Here is a 23,392-nt window from a genome sequence, read left to right as displayed (position 1 = left end):
GGGTTGATGTAAAATGAAAAATCATAAAATTATCAAATACATATAATATTAAAAGGTCAAAGCACCAGCTATGCTTAAAGAAATAGACACAACACTGTAAATGGGAAAAATCCAATTTGATTATGAGAAAGCTAAAAATAACTCTTGAATTCGGTATACATGAATAAAACATATGTGAACTTCAGAAAGAAGACCAATTCTTTTTACAAAGTCTTTCTTAGTCGTCAACTAAATAATGATGGTATTAAATAATACAAAACTAAAACTTCCACTAATTTCGACCAACAGGCACCTCATGTAAACATCCACAGAGTAATTTAAAAATCAGCATACAAATCAAATATGTTCTCAGAACCAGATTATACATTCACATGCAATCCAAATAGAAAACATACTTCTGCAGGCTGGTACTTTCTGCGGCAAACTTGAATTAAGAAAAAAGTATCACAGGATCTATTTATGCCAAGGCAGGTTTTAAGCTTCTCAGCATGGTAGCATCAGCATAGCTACTACCCACACAGACAGGCAGAGGCTTTTGAATAGAATATTACGATCTTTATTCTTGATGGCCACTACTATGACGTAGCGTTTTTAATTTCAATGAATGAGAAAATTAATTTCCCTCGAGTGCAGCCTTGGTTTATTGGCAGAAATTATTATGCACAGTAGACCTTTTACAGAAAAATTGCTTTGCTGGTCGTTTGTGTGGCCTGCATTGTACTGTTTTTGTTTTTCAAAACAGTATAATCTTTCTGTTGATATCTTCAGCTGGTGCAAGAGTTTTGTCAAACAAAGGATCATATTTCATAACAGAAATACTGGGCATGCTCTAAATAAAACTGGGGGCTTTTACTGGCTTTGAAATCCCATTTAATCTTAAAATCTACTTTCCAAAGCCCAGGAATATGCATTAAGTACAATCAGATTTAATGATGAGGACTGATCTACATGGGGTTTCCAGCCAATGGCTGGCACCCAGCTGAGAAAGGGGAGGCAGGGATGGGATCTTCTTGATGGTATCCTGTGTGGCATCACATTCAGGGGAAACCCCAAATAATGTTGTACTGTTCTAGGAATTGCTAAACATTCTATGGTGAAAGCATGGTATTTCCAATAATTCCTAGAGTGACATGGCATAACTTCTGTGTTTCCTCTGGAAATGACATGTGTTTTTCATAAATATTTTTCTCCTATCATAGTAGAGACCTGGCAACCCTGGTTCCACACAGCAATACTTTCTCTCCAGAAGCCCCATTGTTGCAGCAGTGCAGTGGCAGGGAGACTTCCAGAGGGGAGGTTCCTTATATTTTCCTTGCCACTCCATGGTGGCCACACCATGGCTTACAAGATGTCCATGGACTATAATTCCACGAAATTGTAGTCCATGGACATCTGGAGAGCCACATTCTGGCCACCCCTATGCTGGGGAGGGGTTCAAGAATCTTATTCAAAAAGACAGATAATAATATCAAAATGTCAGCTGACATTAAAAAAAAACCCTCAATGGTGGCTTGCGTAGGGAGAGAATGGCTGTTTCAAGGGCAGGGAAAATGCCTCCTTTGTAGGTAGGACTGTACCATTCAGAACTTCCTGGCTAAATAGTAGCCTTTCCAGCACCTTTAAGAACAACAAAGATTTATTCAAGGCATGGTCTCTTAAAGGTGCTATGGGACTCAATTTTTGTTGCGCTACTTCAGACCAACACAGCTGCCCACTTTAATGAATCTATCTCTAAGGAAACCTGAGGACAGTTATCCCATCTATTCTCCCCTGCGCAAATTAAATCCTTACCAACTCCAGACATTTCCCTGATAAATTCAGTTTAGTATTCATCACACATATAGCATGTCACAAGGAGAATAATGTTTTGACTTCAGAAATGGACCGAAGAGCAAGCTGACCTCTTATTCAGCTCATGTTCAGCTCCCTAGTTTATAAGTGCAAAACATAGCGAAATTGCTGTTCTTCAAACACCTCTACCTTAAAATTTCAATCTGAACAAAATCTCTCATACCCAGAATGCAGGGATATAGTAAAGGCTAATGTAGACTTTTACTTGTATCCCAAATGGCACGCAACAGGAGAAAAGGGTGCAGGTGAGATGAGGATATGCTCATCTGTAATAAGATAGGAGAACAAACCTACAGGCTTGCAAGCCTTCTACTTCCATTAACCACACTGGGTTAAATGCTTTCTATGAATGTATTATGTTTCTCCGCTACACCTGCATTATATTGAGATTGCTATGGTAACTGGTATTAGTTATATAACTGAAGAAATTGTTGGCAATATGAAATAAGGAAGACTTTAGATACAGTTCTAGCAGTAACCAGAGGAGGGGTGGGGAGAGCCTGTTACTGTTCAATGGCTAGTGCTTTCCTCTCACTGCTGTAATTTATACTGGACACTCATTAAAGCAGATGTCACACTCTTGTAGATGGTATAAAACGAACTGAACAGTTTCACTGTTATCATACAAAGCGAAATGCCCCTTTCCTATTTGGATGCTTTGCACCCTTTCTCTACTAAACAGTGGCGTCTAAATAGAATTAAACTCGGTTTCCTATATTTGGAACAAGGACTTCCATTTATGGGCTGCAGCCTTGCCCCAAGATAACTATCACTTGGTTATACTGAAGTTCAGAGTGCTTCAAAACTTGCAGTCTGTCAGAAGGGACTATCTGGAGGAGATGAAGAAAGGCAGGAAGAACTTTGCCAAACAGAAAAACTGGCTCAGGAAGATGAAAGACAGGGTGAGATACCAGTTAAAGCTTATTCTTTAAACATTTTTATTTATTTAAAAACTTCTGCAGGGCCTGCAAAAGGGAGCTCCTCCACCAGGCATTTGGTTGAGGTCGACCCAAACCATTGCTTCCAATTGGCCCCCAAGACCGCCCCCCCCCCCACTATGACTGCTACAAACCTGCACAGCGCAGGGCTGAGCTGAGGCTCCTTTGCAATTCCATTATTCTGTCATGTTGTTATCATGTTAATGTCGTTGTTGTAATGTAATTGTCGTTCTCACCTGTTGTTACCATATGTTATCTGTATCTTTTTTCCTGTTCCCTGTAAACCTCCCTGAGCATTCGGGGAGCGCGGTATATAAATATAATAAATAATAATAATTTATTCAATTTTCGTGCCACCTTCCCAGCAAGCTAGCTTTAAGCTGATAGAAATGGCCTGGACTGAAAAGTCAGGGGCACAATCCCATAGGTCCCTTGTGTGAATACCTGCCAAGTCCAGCAGAAAACAGTCTTAGCAGTTCTCTTGTCTGGCAAATGAGTGTATTACACAGTCATTTCAGATCCTATTTATTAGGATTTATTTTCTTTTAAATAAATGTTTTGAAGACACTTTTCTACCTTACAGGAACTTAAGGCAACTCACAGTATAATTAGACAGCAATAAAACACAATTAAAACATATAAAACCTAATAGTTTAAAATCAGTAATTAAAAACGTCTATAAGCAAGAGAACTGAAAATAAGCCGAATGCTGTCATGAATGAAATAGTCTTCTCCAAAACGCCAAGAATAGGGGAGGGAGGGGGGGAGCAGGCACAACTCCCTGGGGAGGCTGATCAACAGTCATGGGGCTGCCACTGAAAACACCCTCTGATGGCGAGTTGGACAGTCAAGAGGGTCTCTCCCTGCGATCTAAGTTCTGGGCAGGAATGTATGAGAGTATATGTATAATCTGAGCAGTGAACTAATCATGAAACTAATCATCACCACAGTTTTAGAGAGATCCAATTTGTTCAGGTAACTACTTCTGCACGTTTTCAAGAGAAGACAGTGCACACGGAAGTCCTTAGCTAGAAACTGGCATCACTAACCCACTTGTCTCCTCCTCCCTAAAACGATCCCCAAAACATCTTAATAGTTCATTCTGCTTTTAAATACATTGAAATGTGCATTAAAACAGACCCTTTTCCGGGAATAAACATATACATACCGAATTTAAAAACAATAAAAATGTGGACATTGTCTGCCTGAGGAGGATTAAGCGCTTGCCTCAATGGCCAATAGATCAATATTTCCCTTCCCTTCCTCCAATGAATGCAGGGCCTTCCAGTGCCAGTTCATTCTCATACCCAGTGAGATAGGAGATACAGGTAAGGCTTACTGAGTGTATTCATGGATGAGTGGACATTCTAATGAAGGTCCCTTTCCCCATTAAATTATATTGGCTGTCAGCATTATAAGGACAAGGAAAAGCCAGGATCAAGCTATAGAAGAAGAAAAAATAGAATCATAGAACCATAGAGTTGGAAGGGGCCATACAGGCCATCTAGTCCAACCCCCTGCTCAACGCAGGATCAGCCCTAAGCATCCTAAAGCATCCAAGAAAAGTGTGTATCCAGCCTTTGCTTGAAGACTGCCAGTGAGGGGGAGCTCACCATCTCCTTAGGCAGCCTATTCCACTGCTGAACTACTCTGACTGTGAAATTTCTTTTCCTGATATCTAGCCTATATCGTTGTACTTGAAGTTTAAACCCATTACTCCGTGTCCTCTCCTCTGCAGCCAACAGAAACAGCATCCTGCCCTCCTCCAAGTGACAACCTTTCAAATACTTAAAGAGGGCTATCATGTCCCCTCTCAACCTCCTTTTCTCCAGGCTGAACACTCCCAAGTCCCTCAACCTATCTTCATAGGGCTTGGTCCCTTGGCCCCAGAAAATAGTAGTAAATCCTGAACTGCATGTACTCTTCTCCTTCCCCCTCACTGTCCTCCACTGGAAAATAGGGATATGAAGTTGGGCTTTCCCCTAAAAACAGGTTGCCAGATCTCCTGCCAGTCAGCAGGGAGAATTAGGGGGGGGGATCAGGGTGTGGGGTGGTGCTGGAATGCTGCCATCATTTCCAATGAAAACTGGAAGTGATGTAATGGGATGCACTAGCGTTTGCAAAAAATCTAAAGGGGCCAGTGCCTACCCCTTAAATTCTCCTGGAAGCTGCTGGCTGCCTACCTAATGTTGAATTTCTAATACTATATGTGCGCTCAACCTGATAAAATTGGAGCGGTACGCAGGGAATATTGATCATAGCTGAACATTCTGCATATTTAACAGCTGGATTTTCTATAAATTTTGAGTCATTGTTTCATTATTTTTCTTAGTTTTGAAGTCTAGTTTATTTAAACCACAAGGTGGTGATAGAACAAATGATGTTCTAAATATCATGCCAAGTACACTCAAGAGTTCCTGCAAAAGCTTTTGCTTCTTGTATATCTGTCGAAACTGCTAAAAGATTATGAAACAAAGTAGAAAGAGACCTATTTTTGGAAGTGAGTTGGACATAAAAGATTTAAGCACACTTTCAAGCCTTATTCAACTCCTCCTCTGGTAAATATAACCACAACAAAAGGCAAAACGATGGAAAATATTTATGTGCAGTCAGGTTACGCTCCACTGAACCGGATTTGTTAATACAATCAACTTTCAGATGATCAGATCTATCACATGCTGGCAGCATCTACTGATTTACTTGAGTAGGCTTCTTTCAACATTTTTTTTTTTGTTTCACTGGAAGCACAGTCTAGCAAAGTGCTTATGCACATGCAGACACGAAGAATGCAAATTATATAAATTAACAAGGAATTAAACTTCTGTTCATAGATTTTGTCAAATATTTTGAGGGATTGAATCTTTGGCCGGAAGGATCATGGTGATAAGTTTTGCTATTTTAACCTGGTATAAAGAAACGTGTAATGTGTAGTCCATGAGAATGTTGCTTGTATTCTAGGGTTTCATAGAGGTAGACCACTTCTCAAAATGCACAGGCCACTTGAACTGATTGTGAAAGCTGGAATACAGAACAGAATCCTTTGCAATATGAAAGGCTTCTGTAGGTCATATGACTCAGTAGACAAGCCAGAAGCTGGGAAACCTCTGACTAGAGAAAAGAGTTTTATAAATCATGTCATGTCTTTATACTTAAATAATAGAATACAACTATACAGTGTCAGCAAAATGTTGTATGTGGTAGAGATTAATGATTTTTTCCCAGTTCCTGAGTGCATAGAAGGCGTTTACTTGCCTCAGTTCTAACTCTTATTTTTGTTCCTTGGCATTTTAAATACATATATCAAGCTACTTGAGAAATTTTATACTCACAGTGCCGCTTGAGTGTTTAATGTTTAAATAAACTGGGTTGGATCTAGACTGATTGGCTATTTCCACTGATTTCCCCCTTCCCTTTGCAGCTCACCAGCCCATGCTGTTCCTCAGGTTCTCTTTTCTCCAAGGAACAATGTTTTATGGGTAGGGAGAAGCAGGGAAAGCTCCACACGGTTCCTGGGAAATTCAGTTTGGATAGCAAGTCTAGTGTAGGTGTATTAGGAAACACCGATAAAAAGAATGTGGGAAGACTATTTAAAAGCACCTTTTTTAAAACTCAGGGACAGAAGCAATTAAACCACCAGGCAACTATTCAGCTGTCAATATTTGCTTCCTCACAGAATTTGAAAGTTCACCATTCCAGGCTGTAATTGCTGTAATGTCCCCCAAATGTTTCTGTAAAGCAGATTTGGGAAGGACTATTAATTTATTAATTTTTTTAGGGGAGGGTATTCTGAAAAAAAAACACATGTGTATATATGTACTTTCTTAAAAATTGCTTTCACCTAATATTTAAAATTACGTATTCATATAAGGAATCTAACCATTTAGTAAAGCACATTTTATCTTCAGGGTATCTCTAAAGAGCGAGATGAAAGAGCAGAACCATTTGAAATATTAAGTAATTTGACAAAGCATTGGTTTGTATAACAATATTTATCTCTCTTTTGGTAGTATCTTTACTCTTAGAAAGGTCTACATTTTCATACCAGAGAATATAATTATCTCTATAAAACATAACTTTGTTTATGTTCTTTTATGAAATTTTGTTATTCACGCTGAGCAGCATTGGAAGGGTTAAACATTTTTAAAACAATTATATAATCCAACTAGCAACCAATGCTTTTTAATCCCATAGAAGATACCTGAGGTTTTAGAAAGGGATTCAGTTAATATTAAAAACAAAACAGAACAAAATCCACAAAAAGAACTATCATTATTATTTCCAAAACAGAACCTGAAAGTCCATGGAACTTGCTCAACAAATCTGTGAAAAACATAGAATCATACAAAAATAAGCCATACCTGTAGAAGTATGAGCACCCCCTGACTGTGTTGTGAGTGAAATGTTCCTGAGTCTTTTCATTTCCAAAGTCTTCTAAAGGATCTGACCACAGGATGTCACACATAGGTCCATACGCGGGTGGTTCCTTGAATCGATCTAACTAAGAAGAAGAGAAGACAAAGAGAATGGCTAAAGGTATCCCTCACTATACTGATTTCAAGACTTTGAAAACTGGCCCAAACTTGCAGAGTCCAAAAGGTTATAAATTGGAGAACCCTAAATTAATATTCTGACCTTACCCTGGTAACAATAGCAAATAAAGTACAATTCAAATATTACACGCCAACAAGATCAACAGCTTACCACGAGCTATTTTCCAATATTATGGCAGCAAAATTTACATGTCTCAGCTGGCTCTTGGCTAAATAACAATTTTTGATACTTAGGAAACAATGAAAAAAGAGCTACAACACTACAATTTTCTGATTCTTAAGGAACTCATGCACCTAAAATGAAATCAAATGTCCATTATCAATTTGTGTTACATAACGGTTTCTAGATAAGATTAGGCACTTTCTTCAGCAGATTGCCAAAGAAGCATAGATTTGTTTCTGAATATCTTTCACACAAACAGAATTCCTAAATGCTTTCACTTTGTATCACATTTACCATTGGAACATCTAAAACTCAAGTGTTAAAAAATCTGATATAAATAATCAATGGAAATGTATTAATATTATTACTTAATGGAAAAGGAAGCAGCAAATTTAGATTCTATAAAGTGTAAATGGAGCTCAGAATAGATGTGATTGGATAGCCTTGTTGGTCTAAAGTAGTACAACAAAATTTGAGTCCAATGGCCCCTTTAAGACCAACAAAGATTTATTCAAGGCGTGAGCTTTTGTGTGCATGTCTGAGGAAGTGTGCATGCACAAGAAAGCTCACACGATGAATAAATCTTTGTTGATCTTAAAGGGGCCACTGGACTCAAATTTTGTTGGACCTGAGAATGTTGCTCTGCTAGACAGCCTTCACATAAATCAACACTAGACTAATCATAGAGTTGGAAGGGACCTGTAAAACTTTGACTACCAGTGCTAGGAGACCACATCAAGGAGATGCCCAAGCCTCTCTGTCCTGCTTGTTGGTTGCCCAAAGCAACTGGTAGGGCACTCTATGAAATAGGATGCCAGACTAGATGAGCCACTGGTCTAATCCAGCATGATACTAGGGTTGGGCGCTTTGGCTCCAGAAGTGACTGGTCTCTCCCGGCCCAGCCAGCGTGGAGGGGTGGAGGAAAGGTGCGAGCATCAGTGCACTAGTGGGCGCACACACGCATGTGTGGAGCTCTGCATCTGCATGTGTGTGTCCACCGGTGCTCCGATGCCAGCGCCTCCCCCCCCCATGCTGCACAGTGCTGGCTGCGCCAGGAGACCCCCAGCCACTTCGGGCAAAGGATTCCCTCCTTCTGGCTGTACTCCTGGGGTTTAAAATGAGTACCCAGCTTGCTGGGGGGTAAACGGTAATGTCTGGGGAAGGCACTGGCAAACCACCCCGTATTGAGTCTGCCACGAAAACGCTAGAGGGCGTCACCCCAAGGGTCAGACATGACTCGGTGCTTGCACAGGGGATACCTTTACCTTTACCTTACAATGATGACCTAACAGCGCGTCAGTAAGACACGTCTTTTTGTCACTGGGCTTGCTCCTCTGTGGATAGCAACCTGGAGACATTGGTAACTTGTGGCTCCGAAAACTGAAAATGTATCCCTTAAAATTCTACACGGACTCTATACATTTGACAACATTTCTAAATTTAAAGAGCTTTTAAAAACATTTTCTGTATTAATGTTTAAAAAAAATTGTGAGCTTTCGTGTGCAGGCACACTTCCTCAGACAACTGCACAAGAATCATCATCAGAAAGACTTTATTTGTTCCTCATTATGTTGCATACTTGTTGGATATCTCCTTGATGTTGTTTATTTACTGCTAATTTACTTATATTTCCTTATATCTGTACTCTGATTATTCCTTTTTCACTGAGGAAGTGTGCATGCACACAAAAGCTCACATCTTGAATAAAACTTTGTTGGCCTTAAAGGTACCATTGGACTCAAATTCTGTTCTACAAATTATGCAGTTTCTGAAGTTTCTGTTCTGAATACAAACTGCAAAGTTTTCTGGAAAATCATAAAGAACAAGAAAATCATAAAGAACAAGAGAACAGTCATAATGCGACAAGAAAATGCAGCCACATATCAAAGCCTCAACTAAGTCTTACATATATTAACAGTGGATAAAGAACAGTTCTGTTTCTAAAATCATCTCATGAGTGGCATTTTAGATTCGTACTATTTAAACTTACTTTTCTGATGTCATCTAAAGTGCTGATCTCTGGAGAGAGGCCCCCATGCACACACAGGAACTGTTGGTTCATCAGAGCAGCCAAGGGAAGGCAGTCAAAGGCATCCATGCAGGCGTCATACACACGTTCTGAATACTTTATTTTACCTTTTGGATATTAAGATGGTATCAGGAAAGGGGATTGAAAAGGGAAAAAGTGACCATTTGAGAATTCTAAGTGGGCTCTGATTGCCATAGGCCTCTGATTTGAGGGCTGTACAGGTGTCTGAACACAAGAGTTACCTTGGGGTCTCACTTGCCTCCTGGTGGACTGAGACTCTGAACACGTGAAGGACAAAGACAGAAACCCATTTACATTACATTTGCCTTATACCTCTACACTGATGGTGGTTGTTCATTTAGTCTGAGGAAGAGTTCATGCACTCGAAAGCCTTGAATAAATCTTGTCTTAAAGTTGCTATTGGACTCAATTTTTGTTTCATTTACACTACTGTGCAGTGCAGATATTCTTGAACCAAAATAAGGCATGAAATCAGCTTTTTAATTTTCGATCATGAATCTTAACACCCTCAAAACTTTGAAAAAAATGGACCCTACCCAAATTTTAGAAGTGCTTCGGGTTCATGGAGGAGCAGAGGTAGAACAGCATGGGAGGAAGGAAGGGAAGCAAACCCCTCCCCCACTGGGCTGTGGCACCAGTGCTGCCATGGACCTTCAACTTTATTGCTTCTGGACCACTGGACCCGGCCTCTATGCTCAGAGACTGATTCAGTGGGCACTTGATCTGACCTGGTGCTAGAAACAGACATGGTAGCCCATGTATCTAGACTTTGAAACCTGGTCTATTCTCCCCTACACCCACTATTTTCAATGGGTTTGTCCTAGAAGTGGACCTGGCACCTGAGTTTGTACCCCAGGTCTACTGCTGTTGGCTCCAGGTCTATCTACAGGAAGTCAGGTTCATCCCCCAATGATTCACGCTTTCATTTTCCACTCTGTACCATGTGCACAAGCAAAGTAACATTTTAATTTTGTTTTCTGAAAGGAATGATGAATTGAGTGTTGATATTCCTGAACACTCAAAATATCTCTGAAATAGTTTTCTAGAATACTTTCAATATCACCAAAATCATGAGACTAAACTAAAATTAAACTTTTAAAATACATACCCATGATGCTTAATCTTCTGGACTCCACTGCCCTGTGTCAGTTATTAAATTCCTTAATATATACACTGAGATGAGATATTTACTTATATACTCTGAAGTAAAAAATCTGTGGCCTTCCTTTTGAGGCTGACTTTCATAGACAGCAAGTTGCAGAGACTCTAAAGTAAGTGTCACTATCCCTACATACAACAGATACTCAGAAATATCCCATTCTATTTCCTTCCCCTTATCTTTAAATCATCCTGCAAAAATATCAAGCATAATGCATTAAGCATGCTTTTGTTTGCTCTGTTATTCAATTACTGAGTCACAGGCCTTCAGAATAATCCAAATTTGTTCTACAACCCATCTATGTGGTAGTAAAAACTAATATTTGTAAAGATAATAAACCTTTAAAGCTACATTTTAAAAGCACAATGTCTACTAATCTTTTGTGATGACTGCAGAGATACTCTAAGAAAAAACCTCTGTTATTTCATTTAGACTGTCAAATATTTACTTATTAAAGGCTAGATCAGAATAGAATCCTTCACGTCTTCCTAATCATTTGGAGAAACATCATGAGGCAGTTTAATGTGAAATATTAGTATTTAGAACTCAGGAAGTTAACAATTGTTCAAATCCATTACAATTATTTTTATCCAGTTGTTTAATTTAAGGAAATGTGTACAATATCAGCATAAACTCACTTTTCTCCCTGACTGATGACCAAAACTCTATCCATTTCTTAATCTCCCTAATTCAGCTAATTGTCTGCTTCCGGATCTGAGGTGTGTTATCCTCTGGTGCCTTTCCATGAGTCCTTTGTACATGTAGACTCTTTTCCCTTCCCAAGAGTCTCTTGCCCTCAAACTTACAAGAAAAAGATCCCTTTGCATCATATAGCTATCCCTTTCACCATATGATAACTCCATGAAACCTCTAGAAGGCATGAAACAAAGGTAGTTTCCACACAGATTAGGTACTCGAGGTTCAATGCTTCTCCACAGAATTGTAGTGCATTTATGGACTTCTTGGAGTTTCTCCAGCTTTTCTCCTGCCTTCTCCAAACCTGCTTTGCTGAGAACTGTTGGAAGGGATCACAACTAAGCCTGGATAGATGCCATGTGAGATGGAACAGTTTGTATTTTCTTGTTTCTACCCACATGGCAGTCATTTCCCCTATCCCTGTGGTGGTTATTTCCTCACTTTGCCACTGGAGTGCTCTTTTAAAATAAAAAATTGAATACTGTTCTTATCTGTAAAATAAATAAAGCCTGACTGGGATGGTGGGAGGAGTTGGGACTCGGTGCCTACCTGACTGGCCATCTGTCCAACAAACGGCCAATCAGGTTGGCTATCCCACTCTTGGCTGCATCCATGTGGAAGAAGTGCCAGCCCACGCTACGGGCCTGACTGCGAAAGGTAGGCCAGCCAGTGAATGGGAGCTGGGAGGGAAGGTCTGGGACTGCGGACCCAGGTCGGAGGAAGAGAAGGAGGGAGGGAGACCCCACCAGTGCTCCCCCACCATAAGCAGGCCTGCTGTGGCCTTGCCAGGCCTCATTGGGGTTGCCTGGGTTGGGGAGGGAGTCCCTGACAGTGCCCCCCTGCCCCGAGCAACCCCGTTGAGGCCTCACGAGGCCTCAGCGGGCCTCCCCGGGTTGGGGGGGGCTGATGCCCATTGTATTTTTTATACAATGGGCCTTTCTGCTAGTAACATAATAACAAACTGTGTGTTAGGTTTTCCAAACTCCCAACTCTCATTAAAAAAAATCAGCTCTAGTGTCTGTCATTGCAGAGGTAAGGGGAAAGGTATTATTTCCACAACGAAAGGGGTGAGACATTTATTTAAAAAAAAGAAAGCTGGGAATTCATAGAACCTAAAACATAGGCAGTTATAATAATATAATGATTTCTGTTGTGATTAAAAACAACCCAGAAAAAGTCCTGGTTGGGTAGGGAAGGGGATGGGGTAAGTCAAACTGATTATGTAGAAGTCACACTGCACCAGCAATTGGGAAACCGCACAAACTTGTCCTTGTGTGGAAATAACTAAACACAGACAAAAAAATTTCATGCTGTGGCACTGAATTCAGAACACACTGCTCAGGAGAAATAAAATCTATGAGACATAGCACAGATCAAATCCCAAATTCAAGGGGAGGGATAAACTGACTTTTCGCTTCCATGGATTTAATTTTCTTTGAAGCAATTCCAGTAAAGTTGTTAATTTCAGTATTATTTTTCTTTTTTTCTGGTTATACTAGTTTCTAACCCCACCTCAAAACAAACAAAAGTAATTTTGATGCATACTTACATTCTTGTTTAAATGTGAAATACTCTGTTAAATGTCTACATTCATGATTCCCACGCAGTAAAAACAGTGTTTTGGGATAAAGAATTTTCAAGGCCCACAAGTACAGCACACACTGCCAAAGAAGAAGAAAAAAGAGAGAAAAAATTGAACCAGGATGAACATTCCATTCATCTTTTACAAAGTCAGTAAATATGAAATCAATGATGTTCTTTCAGAGATTCACCTAGATTATAATATATTTAATGAGACTTCTTTTCTACAATTTGCACGAAACTCAATTCCCCAATGTGATTTTTAATATATTTATTAATTACTGAAACGTGCAAATGACTTCCCCTCCCTTAGTCTACAACAGGGGTAGTCAAACTGTGGCCCTCCAGATGTCCATGGACTACAATTCCCAGAAGCCCCTGCCAGCATTCGCTGGCAGGGGCTTCTGGGAATTGTAGTCCATGGACATCTGGAGGGCTGCAGTTTGACTACCCCTGGTCTACAAACTCTGCAGTACCATATCAAACCAAAACAATAATATTCCTCTGGATGGAATAGACCAAACGCCCCAGTTTGTAAAGTATCTTATATTTTAAAAATTCCTAATAAATCTTAGGAGAGAATTTAATTAGTAGTTAATGACAATTAACTTGTTTGTGATATATACTGACAGGAGGGTATCACCGCACAACATCTATTAAAAACTGCCTTGTACAGTGTTTCCCCATAAGCAAGGCGACGTGTCTGGAGAGGCACAAGCAAGTTGCTAATGGGAGGCAGGCATTTTATGCATACCTGTCCCCTGACTACCTAGCCACAGTGACCCATGCAGCGGTCACCTCCAGGACGCGGGCCTACCCTTGTCCTTAACCCAGAAATTACAGCTGGTGCAAAATGGAGCTGCTAGGGTCCTCACAGGAACATCTGCATGCAGGCTCATCCCTAGACTTCTTAGAAAAGTCCTCTAGCAGAAGGATGAGACCTGTACACCCGTCATGGCTTAGATTGGGGACTCCCAAACAGGGTTCCAGGGGTTGTGCAGCCTTTCCAGAAGTTCAGATAGCCCCCAAGGGTTGTGCAGCCCAAGAGCTTCCCAGGGGTTGTGCAGCCTTTCCCAGAAGTTCAGATGGCCACTGACATTACTAGACATCACTGGAGTCCACTTCCTCTGTTGCTACAGGCCTAGTCTATTTCTCCACATTAGAAACGGTAAATGATCGATCAACTGGCTCCTGCATCTTAGTGCTGGGTCCACTTCTCTGAAAGGCATGTCACCGCTTTTGGGGCTTCTGGAAGCCTGAAAAATATTTCAGGGGTTCCTCCATGATCAAAAGGTTGAAAAAGGCTGGCTTAGACGGAGCAGTATTCTCATTCAGTTTGAAGCTGCATATTAATTGGTCCAAAAACCAGAATGCAGAAAGCTACATGACAAGTCCTTCATACCAGTTTTGACTGGTTGCACCTGAGGCATTTCATTCTCACTGCTGCCTCTCCCTCCATGTTAGCTCCAAGATACCTCTGAACCAGATAAATGATCCCATAGTTTCCCCTGCCTATATGGGCCTAGCTTTAGATGGGCCTAGCTTTAGTTTTGAGAATCACAGTGTCTTTGGGTAAGGAATATTCTCTCTTTCTTCCTCGCCCAGATCCCTAGTGCATGTGTGTGTGGAGAGACGTGGTGGGTCATATTGTTCACATAAAGCCTGCAAAATTAAATGAAGCTAAAGTACACACACAAGAGAGAGAGAGAGAGAGAGAGAGAGAGAGAGAGAGAGAGAGAGAGAGAAACCTTTGAACAGGAGAAAAAGACAGAAATACAATTTTTGAAATTGCTCCTTTTAGCAGCCCTACAGCTACACTTCTTGCCAAGTCATCTCTTTAGATACTTCAAAAAGGAGGACAAAAGCTTCCCAGAGGCTTTATTTCATACATAAGATGCTTATTAACAAAAGCTTGCACATTAACCTACAATACAACTTCTTGTACTTTGAAAAACTCAAAACGGGTACTGGACATCTACATACATAATGAAATAGCCAGGAATCCCTATCTAACAAATAATTTTAACGGGACAAAAATATTAGCAATGGAAGAGAGTTTTGTGGAGCAACCTCTTAATGTTATGTGTGACACCTTTCCCCTTAACCATGGCTACAAACAATTTGTTGTTATGTGCGAAGTCGTGTCCGACCCATCGCGACCCCATGGACAATGATCCTCCAGGCCTTCCTGTCCTCTACCATTCCCCGGAGTCCATTTAAGTTTGCACCTACTGCTTCAGTGACTCCATCCAGCCACCTCATTTTCTGTCGTCCCCTTCTTCTTTTGCCCTCGATCGCTCCCAGCATTAGGCTCTTCTCCAGGGAGTCCTTCCTTCTCATGAGGTGGCCAAAATATTTGAGTTTCATCTTCAGGATCTGGCCTTCTAAAGAGCAGTCAGGGCTGATCTCCTCTAGGACTGACCGGTTTGTTCGCCTTGCAGTCCAAGGGACTCGCAAGAGTCTTCTCCAGCACCAGAGTTCAAAAGCCTCAATTCTTTGACGCTCGGCCTTCCTTATGGTCCAACTTTCGCAGCCATACATTGCAACTGGGAAGACCATAGCCTTGACTAAACGCACTTTTGTTGGCAGGGTGATGTCTCTGCTTTTTAGGATGCTGTCTAGATTTGCCATAGCTTTCCTCCCCAGGAGCAAGCGTCTTTTAATTTCTTTGCTGCAGTCCCCATCTGCAGTGATCTTGGAGCCCAGGACAATAAAATCTGTCACTATCTCCATTTCTTCCCCTTCTATTTGCCAGGAATTGAGAGGGCCGGATGCCATGATCTTTGTTTTCTTGATGTTGAGTTTCAAGCCAACTTTTGCACTCTCCTCCTTCACCCGCATCAACAGGCTCTTTAGTTCCTCTTCACTTTCTGCCATTAGAATGGTATCATCTGCATATCTGAGGTTGTTGATATTTCTCCCTGCAATCTTGATCCCAATTTGTGACTCCTCTAATCCCGCATTTCTCATGATGTGCTCTGCATACAAGTTAAATAGGCAAGGCGACAGTATACAGCCTTGCCGAACTCCTTTCTCAATTTTGAACCAGTCAGTGATTCCATGTTCAGTTCTCACTGTTGCTTCTTGACCTGCATATAAATTTCTCAAGAGACAAATAAGATGCTCTGGTATTCCCATCTCTTTAAGAACTTGCCACAATTTGTTGTGCTCCACACAATCAAAGGCTTTTGCATAGTCAATGAAGCAGAAGTAGACGTTCTTCTGGTACTCCCTAGCTTTCTCCATGATCCAGCGTATGTTGGCAATTTGATCTCTAGTTCCTCTGCCTCTTCGAAATCCTGCCTGTACTTCTGGAAGTTCTCGGTCCACATATTGCTGGAGCCTAGCTTGTAGGATTTTGAGCATAACTTTGCTAGCATGAGAAATTAGTGCAATGGTGCGGTAGTTTGAACATTCTTTGGCATTGCCCTTCTTTGGGATTGGAATGTAAACTGACCTTTTCCAATCCTGTGGCCATTGTTGAGTTTTCCAAATTTGCTGGCATATTGAGTGTAGCACTTTTACTGCATCGTCCTTTAAGATTTTGAATAGTTCAACTGGAATGCTGTCACTACCACTAGCTTTATTGTTGCTCAGACTTTCTAAGGCCCATTTGACTTCACATTCCAGGATGTCTGGCTCCAGGTCAGTAACTACCCCATTGTGGTCATCAGGGATGTTAAGCTCGCTCTTGTATAGTTCTTCTGTATAATTTTGCCACCTTTGTTTAATCTCTTCTGCTTCTGTGAGGTCCCTACCATTTTGGTCCCTTATCATACCCATCTTTGCATGAAACGTTCTCTTCATATCTCCAATTTTCTTGAAAAGATCTCTGGTCCTCCCCATTCTATTGTTTTCTTCTATTTGTTTGCACTGTTCATTTAAGAAGGCATTCTTATCTCTTCTAGCTTTTCTCTGGAATTCTGCATTCAATTGGGTGTATCTTTCTCTTTCTCCCTTGCCTTTCACTTCCCTTCTCTCCTTAGCTATTTGTAAAGCTTCATCAGACAGCCATTTTGATTTCTTGCATTTCTTTTTCTTTGGGATGGTTTTAGTTGCTACCTCTTGTACAATGTTGCGAACCTCCGTCCATAGTTCTTCAGGCACTCTGTCTATCAGATCTAATTCCTTAAATCTATTTGTCACCTCCACTGTGTATTCGTCGGGGATATGATTTAATTCATACCTGAGTGGCCTAGTGCTTTTCCCTACTTTCTTCAATTTAAGCCTAAATTTTGCAACAAGAAGCTCATGATCTGAACCACAATCAGCTCCTGGTCTTGTTTTTATTGACTGGATAGAACTTTTCCATCTTTGGCTGCAGAGCACATAGTCAATCTGATTTCTGTGTTGACCGTCTGGTGATGTCCATGTGTAGAGTCGTCTCTTGGGTTGCTGGAAAAGAGTGTTTGCTATGACCATTGTATTCTCTTGACAAAATTCTACCAGCCTGTGCCCTGCTTCATTTTGTACTCCAAGGCCAAACTTGCCTGTTATCCCGGTTATCTTTTGGCTTCCTACTTTAGCATTCCAATCCCCCATGATGATAAGCACATCATTTTTGGGCGTTGCTTCTAGAAGGTGTTGTAGGGCTTCATAGAACTGATCAACTTCATCCTCTTCAGCAGCAGTGGTTGGGGCGTAGACCTGGATCACTGTGATGTTGAATGGTTTGCCTTGGATTCGAACTGAGATCATTCTGTCATTTTGGGGATTGTATCCCAAGACTGCTTTTCCTACTCTCTTATTGATTATGAAGGCTACTCCATTTCTTCTGCGAGATTCTTGTCCACAGTAGTATACCTGATGGTCATCTGAATTAAATTCACCCATTCCTGTCCATTTTAGTTCACTGATTCCTAAAATGTCGATGTTCAGTCTTCTCATTTCTTGTTTAACCACGTCCAGCTTGCCTTGATTCATGGATCTGACGTTCCAGGTTCCTATGGAATAAAAATCTTTACAGCATCGGACTGTCTTTTCGCCACCAGTTACTTCCACAACTGAGCGTCCTTTCGGCTTTGGCCCAGCCGCTTCATTCATTCTGGCGCTACTCGTACTAGCCGTCTGCTCATAGGAAAGGGTAAATAATTGATTAGAGGAATTTGGTTCCCAAGGAGAGAAGGCCAGCAGCTAATTGAGACTCCATGACTGCTTAAAAAGAACCACTAGGGAACGCTGAGCTATATGTTTAGAGATGTGAAGGTCAGGAAATTTGGAAGAAAATTTTTCCAATTTGGAATTCAGAATGTGGGGAATCACTGGGCAGAGGGGGGCTTATAATTTTTTTTTGAATGAGTGAAACAATTTTTAAGACAAGATTTTACTCAAAATGTACAACAAAAATTTTTATGTATGAAGTTAAGATAGTCTACATATACTACAGACATACAGAACATATTTTCAAGGACTTGCTTACTGTTTAAATGTATACAACCATGGTAATAATTAATATCTATGTGTCTGATAATAAAATATTAAACCATTCATTGCTCTCAAATTATAAAGCTTAAACTGATATCCAAATATACTGATACACCTGCCTGCTGGGACCTTTTCTGTCCAAATAACATCCTTTCTTTCCTACAACATTTCTAATTTTAACTCCCCCCCCCTTATCTTCAGATGACAAATATTAAGATACATCTGTCAAAGAAGCATAGGGTAGAGTAACTTGCACCTTTCTTTCGAGTACCAGGTACTGGAAGGGATCTCCTGGGTCATCTAGTCCAACCCCCTGCACTATGCAGGACACTCACAACCCTATTGCTTATCCACTGTAACCTGCAACCCCCAACTCTGCTCTAATCAGAATCACTGCAGTGTAGAAGTCCCACCTGCCCACCCACATTCTAAACACTTGGCTGATGCCAGGAAAGATGTTAGCATGTTCCATGGTGCCCTACAGTCACCATGTTGGGGACCCCTGCAATAGACTCTATAGAATAGTAATTTCTATCTAAACCAAGCTATATTACATTCAGTCACATTACCCGATAGTGTGAGTCAATCTGTGTTAAACTGACATGAACTGTATTATGCATACTGGGGGTCCATGTTTTCTTACTTCTCGGTGGTGCTGTTTTTAAATTTAATCTCCAAGTATGATTAATTGGGGCATCTATCATTGTGAGCCTTGATCTAACAGTGATCTGTCTTTTTTATTTTTACACTGAGAAAAGATCATTGAGATACAACTCTGAGAACTGCCTGCTCTAGAAGGAACAACTGAAAATGAATACTATCAAAAATTATTTCCCTGTTTCCCATTATATTGTACAATCAACAATACAAATTCATTGAGGATGACCCAATAGCATTGATCTGCCATTGATTTACACACACACACACACACACACACACGCACGCACGCACACACACACACACACACAGCTCAAGGAAATATATGTCCTTACTTTCCATATATTGGCTCACTTTCCTATGCCACTTGTTTTCCTGCTTACTAAGATTTATAACCCAGATTCTTCTACCCTTTTGCTATAGTGTCAAGATATGCAGCACAATAATGAATACCAATTATAGTAGACACATTATTGTGCAAGATATCTTGACACTATTCTATATATCAATACTGTATTATTGCTGATACTGGTGAGGTATTTTGCACAGTAGATAACAACAAAAAGATTAAAGGCATTAAGAATGAAACAAATATGAAACTGATCCAAGAAATAATACCTCTAACAGCAGGCAACAGAAACCAGAATCTGATTTCCAGGATTTATTTCAGCTCCTGAATATTTGTATTTATGTTGATGTAGGGTAGGCCTTTCAAGATGACAGCTGGATGAACCAAATAGCTCTGATACTGATTTTGGATACATGCTTGTACAGTTCCCCTGCATTTGGGATGTGGTCAGTATCTAGGAAATTGTCCTATTGTACGAGTTTGTTGTGTAGGGAGGGAGAACAGGGGAAAAATCCCATTGCACAACTCCACAGGAAGAACTCCTCTGTATTAACTTGTGTGTATTGTACAAAACTGGCAATCATAATGCCCCTTCCCCCCCCCCCCAAATGTGTGGGAAAACTGTCCTGCAAGCAACTATTTCTGTCCAGGCTCTCTGACCATCCAAGCTCTCCATCCCCTCTGTCTCCACTCCTTGTATCCTGCTCTCTCTCTGGTTATCACCATCACCATTAAGTCAATGGCTCAAGGAAATTCTCAGGTTCCTCTGTTCAGCTCAGCAGTCACAGATTCTGGGATTGAGGATGTATTGTCCTGGAAACCGACAAACCCGACTGGACATTCCAATGGAATGCCTGTCTGCTGGGCCTTCCTCCTCTACTCTTTTGGGTGCACACGGATCACGAAGACCAGATTAGCTGCACTTCAAACAAAACAAATTAGTAGAAATCACACACATTTGTGCAAATAGAATGAGCAACGATCAAAGAAAAGGTGATGATTTCAGTCTTCTGCCCTAAGGCTGGTAAATACAGATAAGCTGTTTAATTCCTCACGTTGCAAGAATTTAGAGATCATTTAATACCTCATTAAGCATTAGGAGTTTCTTCCTTTCTTACTTCAGCACCATGTGGGCATGGCTGTCTCTTGGAGACAAGAGGGATTCCTTCCTTCTGGCCGTACTCCTGGGGTTTAATACTCTCTGGATTCCCCTTGCAGACTCTTTCTTTACCTGCCCCAAAAGGAAGATCTGCTCCGGCCTTGCCCTTCTGAGCTCTATAGCTTTAGATGCCACTATGGGTAAGATGTGGTATTGCCTTTTGTTCTCCTCTGGCCAGGACCATCTGTATTTCTATTGCACTGAATGGCTCTGTACTGGGGGGAAGAGGGGTTAGTTGGACACATCCTTCCTTTGCTTTCCCTCCTGCAACCAATAAAAAGGTTCTCTACAACTCTGAGCCTTCACAGAACTCAGAGCCTCTTATTATCCATTTGGGCTGTGAACTCTGGGATTACTTCTGTGGTGTAATGCATTTCACCACAGCATGCAGAAGGAAGGAGTTTGAGGAGTCGCAAAAGGTGCTCTCATTACAAAGCAATTTATTGTAGCTCCATACACAATGGTATGTGGCGCAAGAGCCTCTTGTGGCACAGGGTGGTAAGGCAGCAGACATGCAGTCTGAAAGCTCTGCCCATGAGGCTGGGAGTTCGATCCCAGCAGCCGGCTCAAGGTTGACTCAACCTTCCATCCTTCCGAGGTCGGTAAAATGAGTACCCAGCTTGCTGGGGGGTAAATGGTAATTACTGGGGAAGGCACTGGCAAACCACCCCGTATTGAGTCTGCCATGAAAACGCTGGAGGGCGTCACCCCAAGGGTCAGACATGACTCAATGTTTGCACAGCGGATACCTTTACCTTTACACAATGGTCTGCATCTTCCCACCCCACCCTTTGGATTTACATAAATCTGTCACTACCTCATCAAAAGGAAGAAAGAGAGCGGTCAGGACAGCTCATCTTGACCGTATCAGGCCAAGTACTTTCAGAGGCCGATAAAGAAAGTTATTTCCACTCTAAATTACCAAATGGACAGCACAGAAACGCCTAGATCATCCACCTCAACAAAGTTCCATCTAAGAAACCATCTAAGAGGCCACACATATGCTCTTTTCTATGGTTCTTAAATACTTTCAGCCTAACCTACCTCACAGGGTAGTGGTGAGGATAAAAAAAGAGAATGATATAAGCTGCTTTAGCCTCTACTGTAGAGCAAAGTGGAGGATAATTGGAGTTACATAAATACATATAGCTAAAGATGGGAGCCAGTTAAAAAGGAGGTTGGTGAATGGCTAAGAAAAAGAAAATATGGCAGGGAAAGGGGAGAGGATATAGCATAGCCAGGAGCAGGGAAGAGCGAATAATATGGGGAAGTCTTCCCCCCCTTAAGTCTTTGAGAATCCCCTACAATGCAAGAGGTGGTCAGCACGACATAATTATGCCACAGTGTTCCTAAGTAGAGGCTGCTGGGAGGCTGGGGGACAGCTGAAGGCAAAGAGGGAGACAAAGGCAGTGTGACTGCTGGGCGGGGAAGAGAGAAGGAAGCAGGACAAAGAGGGAAATGTGAAGTTCCCACAAGTCTTTGCCGGTTCCTACTTGTTAAGTAGAATTCTACTTTTTTTGTTTTGTTCACAATTATTTCTCTTTGATGTCCTCATTTGCTCTTGTGCCTATTCACTGTAGCTTCTCATGAACATGTTGAATCATTTCCTCCACATTCTTCAGTGGGTGTTTTCATTTCTTTATGCTTGGAACTTACAACAGTGAGTGGACTTCCATCTGGCTGGCTTTGTTGCTGTTGTTTTTGCCACCGACTAATTGAATGACCTCAAACAAAATTCTCTTCTTTTCTTCGTGTCTCAGTTGATGTGGCAAATTATAAGAGCAATATTGATTTGCCACATAATGGAGACTATGAGGCCGAATGAACTGGTCTTCCTTTCAATTAAAAACTGATACAAAATTCAAAATAGCTTTTTATGAGGAAGTCCTTATATAGTTTGTCATTAGCTGTGACCTTAATAACAATGGCACTATTCAGATATGATTATTGTGACCTATGACATAGCTCTCCTGCACCGAGATAAACACTTTTATACCACCAAAAAGCATTGATGGCACGGAGACCTAATTTAATCCCCGGCTACCAGTCCAGAAGTGAGATGGATGCTCCCTCTTCTCCACAGCTACTAACAGAGGCTGCTTGGAGAATGACCAGAATTAGCACTACACAGAAGAAAAGGGAATTGTTCCCAAGCCATTTCAGGTAGCGCAGAGCAAGGAGAAAGACTGAAAGCAGTGAAAGCAGAGTAGCTTTTGGAAACAGCAGAAAAGCAAACACAACTAGTTTTAGACAATTACTTGGGGTGAGTCAACAAGCGCCCTACTATAGAGTCTTTGATCAGTGGGGAAGCAGGATTACTCCTGCACCACTTAACAGGTGTATATATACCGCCACCCCATTACGGGTCTGTTTGACACGCAAAACTTTATCCCTTAAAAACTAGGGAAATATGCTATGACTAAACACACATGATGATATATATACATAAACATTTTCAAATGCCAGGACAAGCTGCAAATGCATGACTGTCATCTGGGACGAGGGAGGGAGAGATAAAAGCGAGGAAGGAAGGAAGGAAGGAAGGAAGGAAGGAAGGAAGGAAGGAAGGAAGGAAGGGAGGGAGGGAGGGAGGGAGGGAGGGAGGGAGGGAGGGAAGATTATATATGTATTAAGCAGAAGCATTTAAAATGTAAAGAAATTTTTAAAGGAAAGAACTACAATGTTGCTGACAACTTTTTATGGGACCTATATGGGAGCTATGTAGTCCAACAGGAATATTTTCTATGAACTAATTTATCAGGGAAGCTCATTACTAACGAAACAGTTTTAAACCATCTACTGACTCTAAAGGACA

General features: G+C 41.1%; 1 protein-coding gene across 4 annotated transcripts in view; it reads right to left on the bottom strand.

Annotated features, from left to right (window-relative positions):
- PPP3CA (protein phosphatase 3 catalytic subunit alpha) overlaps positions 1–23,392 on the bottom strand; it is a 204,066-nt gene that overhangs the window by 45,241 nt on the left and 135,433 nt on the right. For all 4 annotated transcript variants that reach the window (XM_077300770.1, XM_077300773.1, XM_077300772.1 and 1 more), the window contains exons 4-6: positions 12,957–13,068; positions 9,493–9,638; positions 7,148–7,287 (exon numbers count right to left, since the gene is read on the bottom strand). In XM_077300770.1, the coding sequence (XP_077156885.1) occupies positions 7,148–7,287; positions 9,493–9,638; positions 12,957–13,068 (398 nt within the window). The remainder of the gene's footprint in view (positions 1–7,147; positions 7,288–9,492; positions 9,639–12,956; positions 13,069–23,392) is intronic.

The sequence above is a fragment of the Paroedura picta genome, chromosome 10 (assembly GCF_049243985.1).
Source record: "Paroedura picta isolate Pp20150507F chromosome 10, Ppicta_v3.0, whole genome shotgun sequence".
Lineage (NCBI taxonomy): Eukaryota > Metazoa > Chordata > Lepidosauria > Squamata > Gekkonidae > Paroedura > Paroedura picta.
Note: the sequence above shows the minus strand (reverse complement) of the source record. Positions and strands in the feature narration are given on the sequence as shown.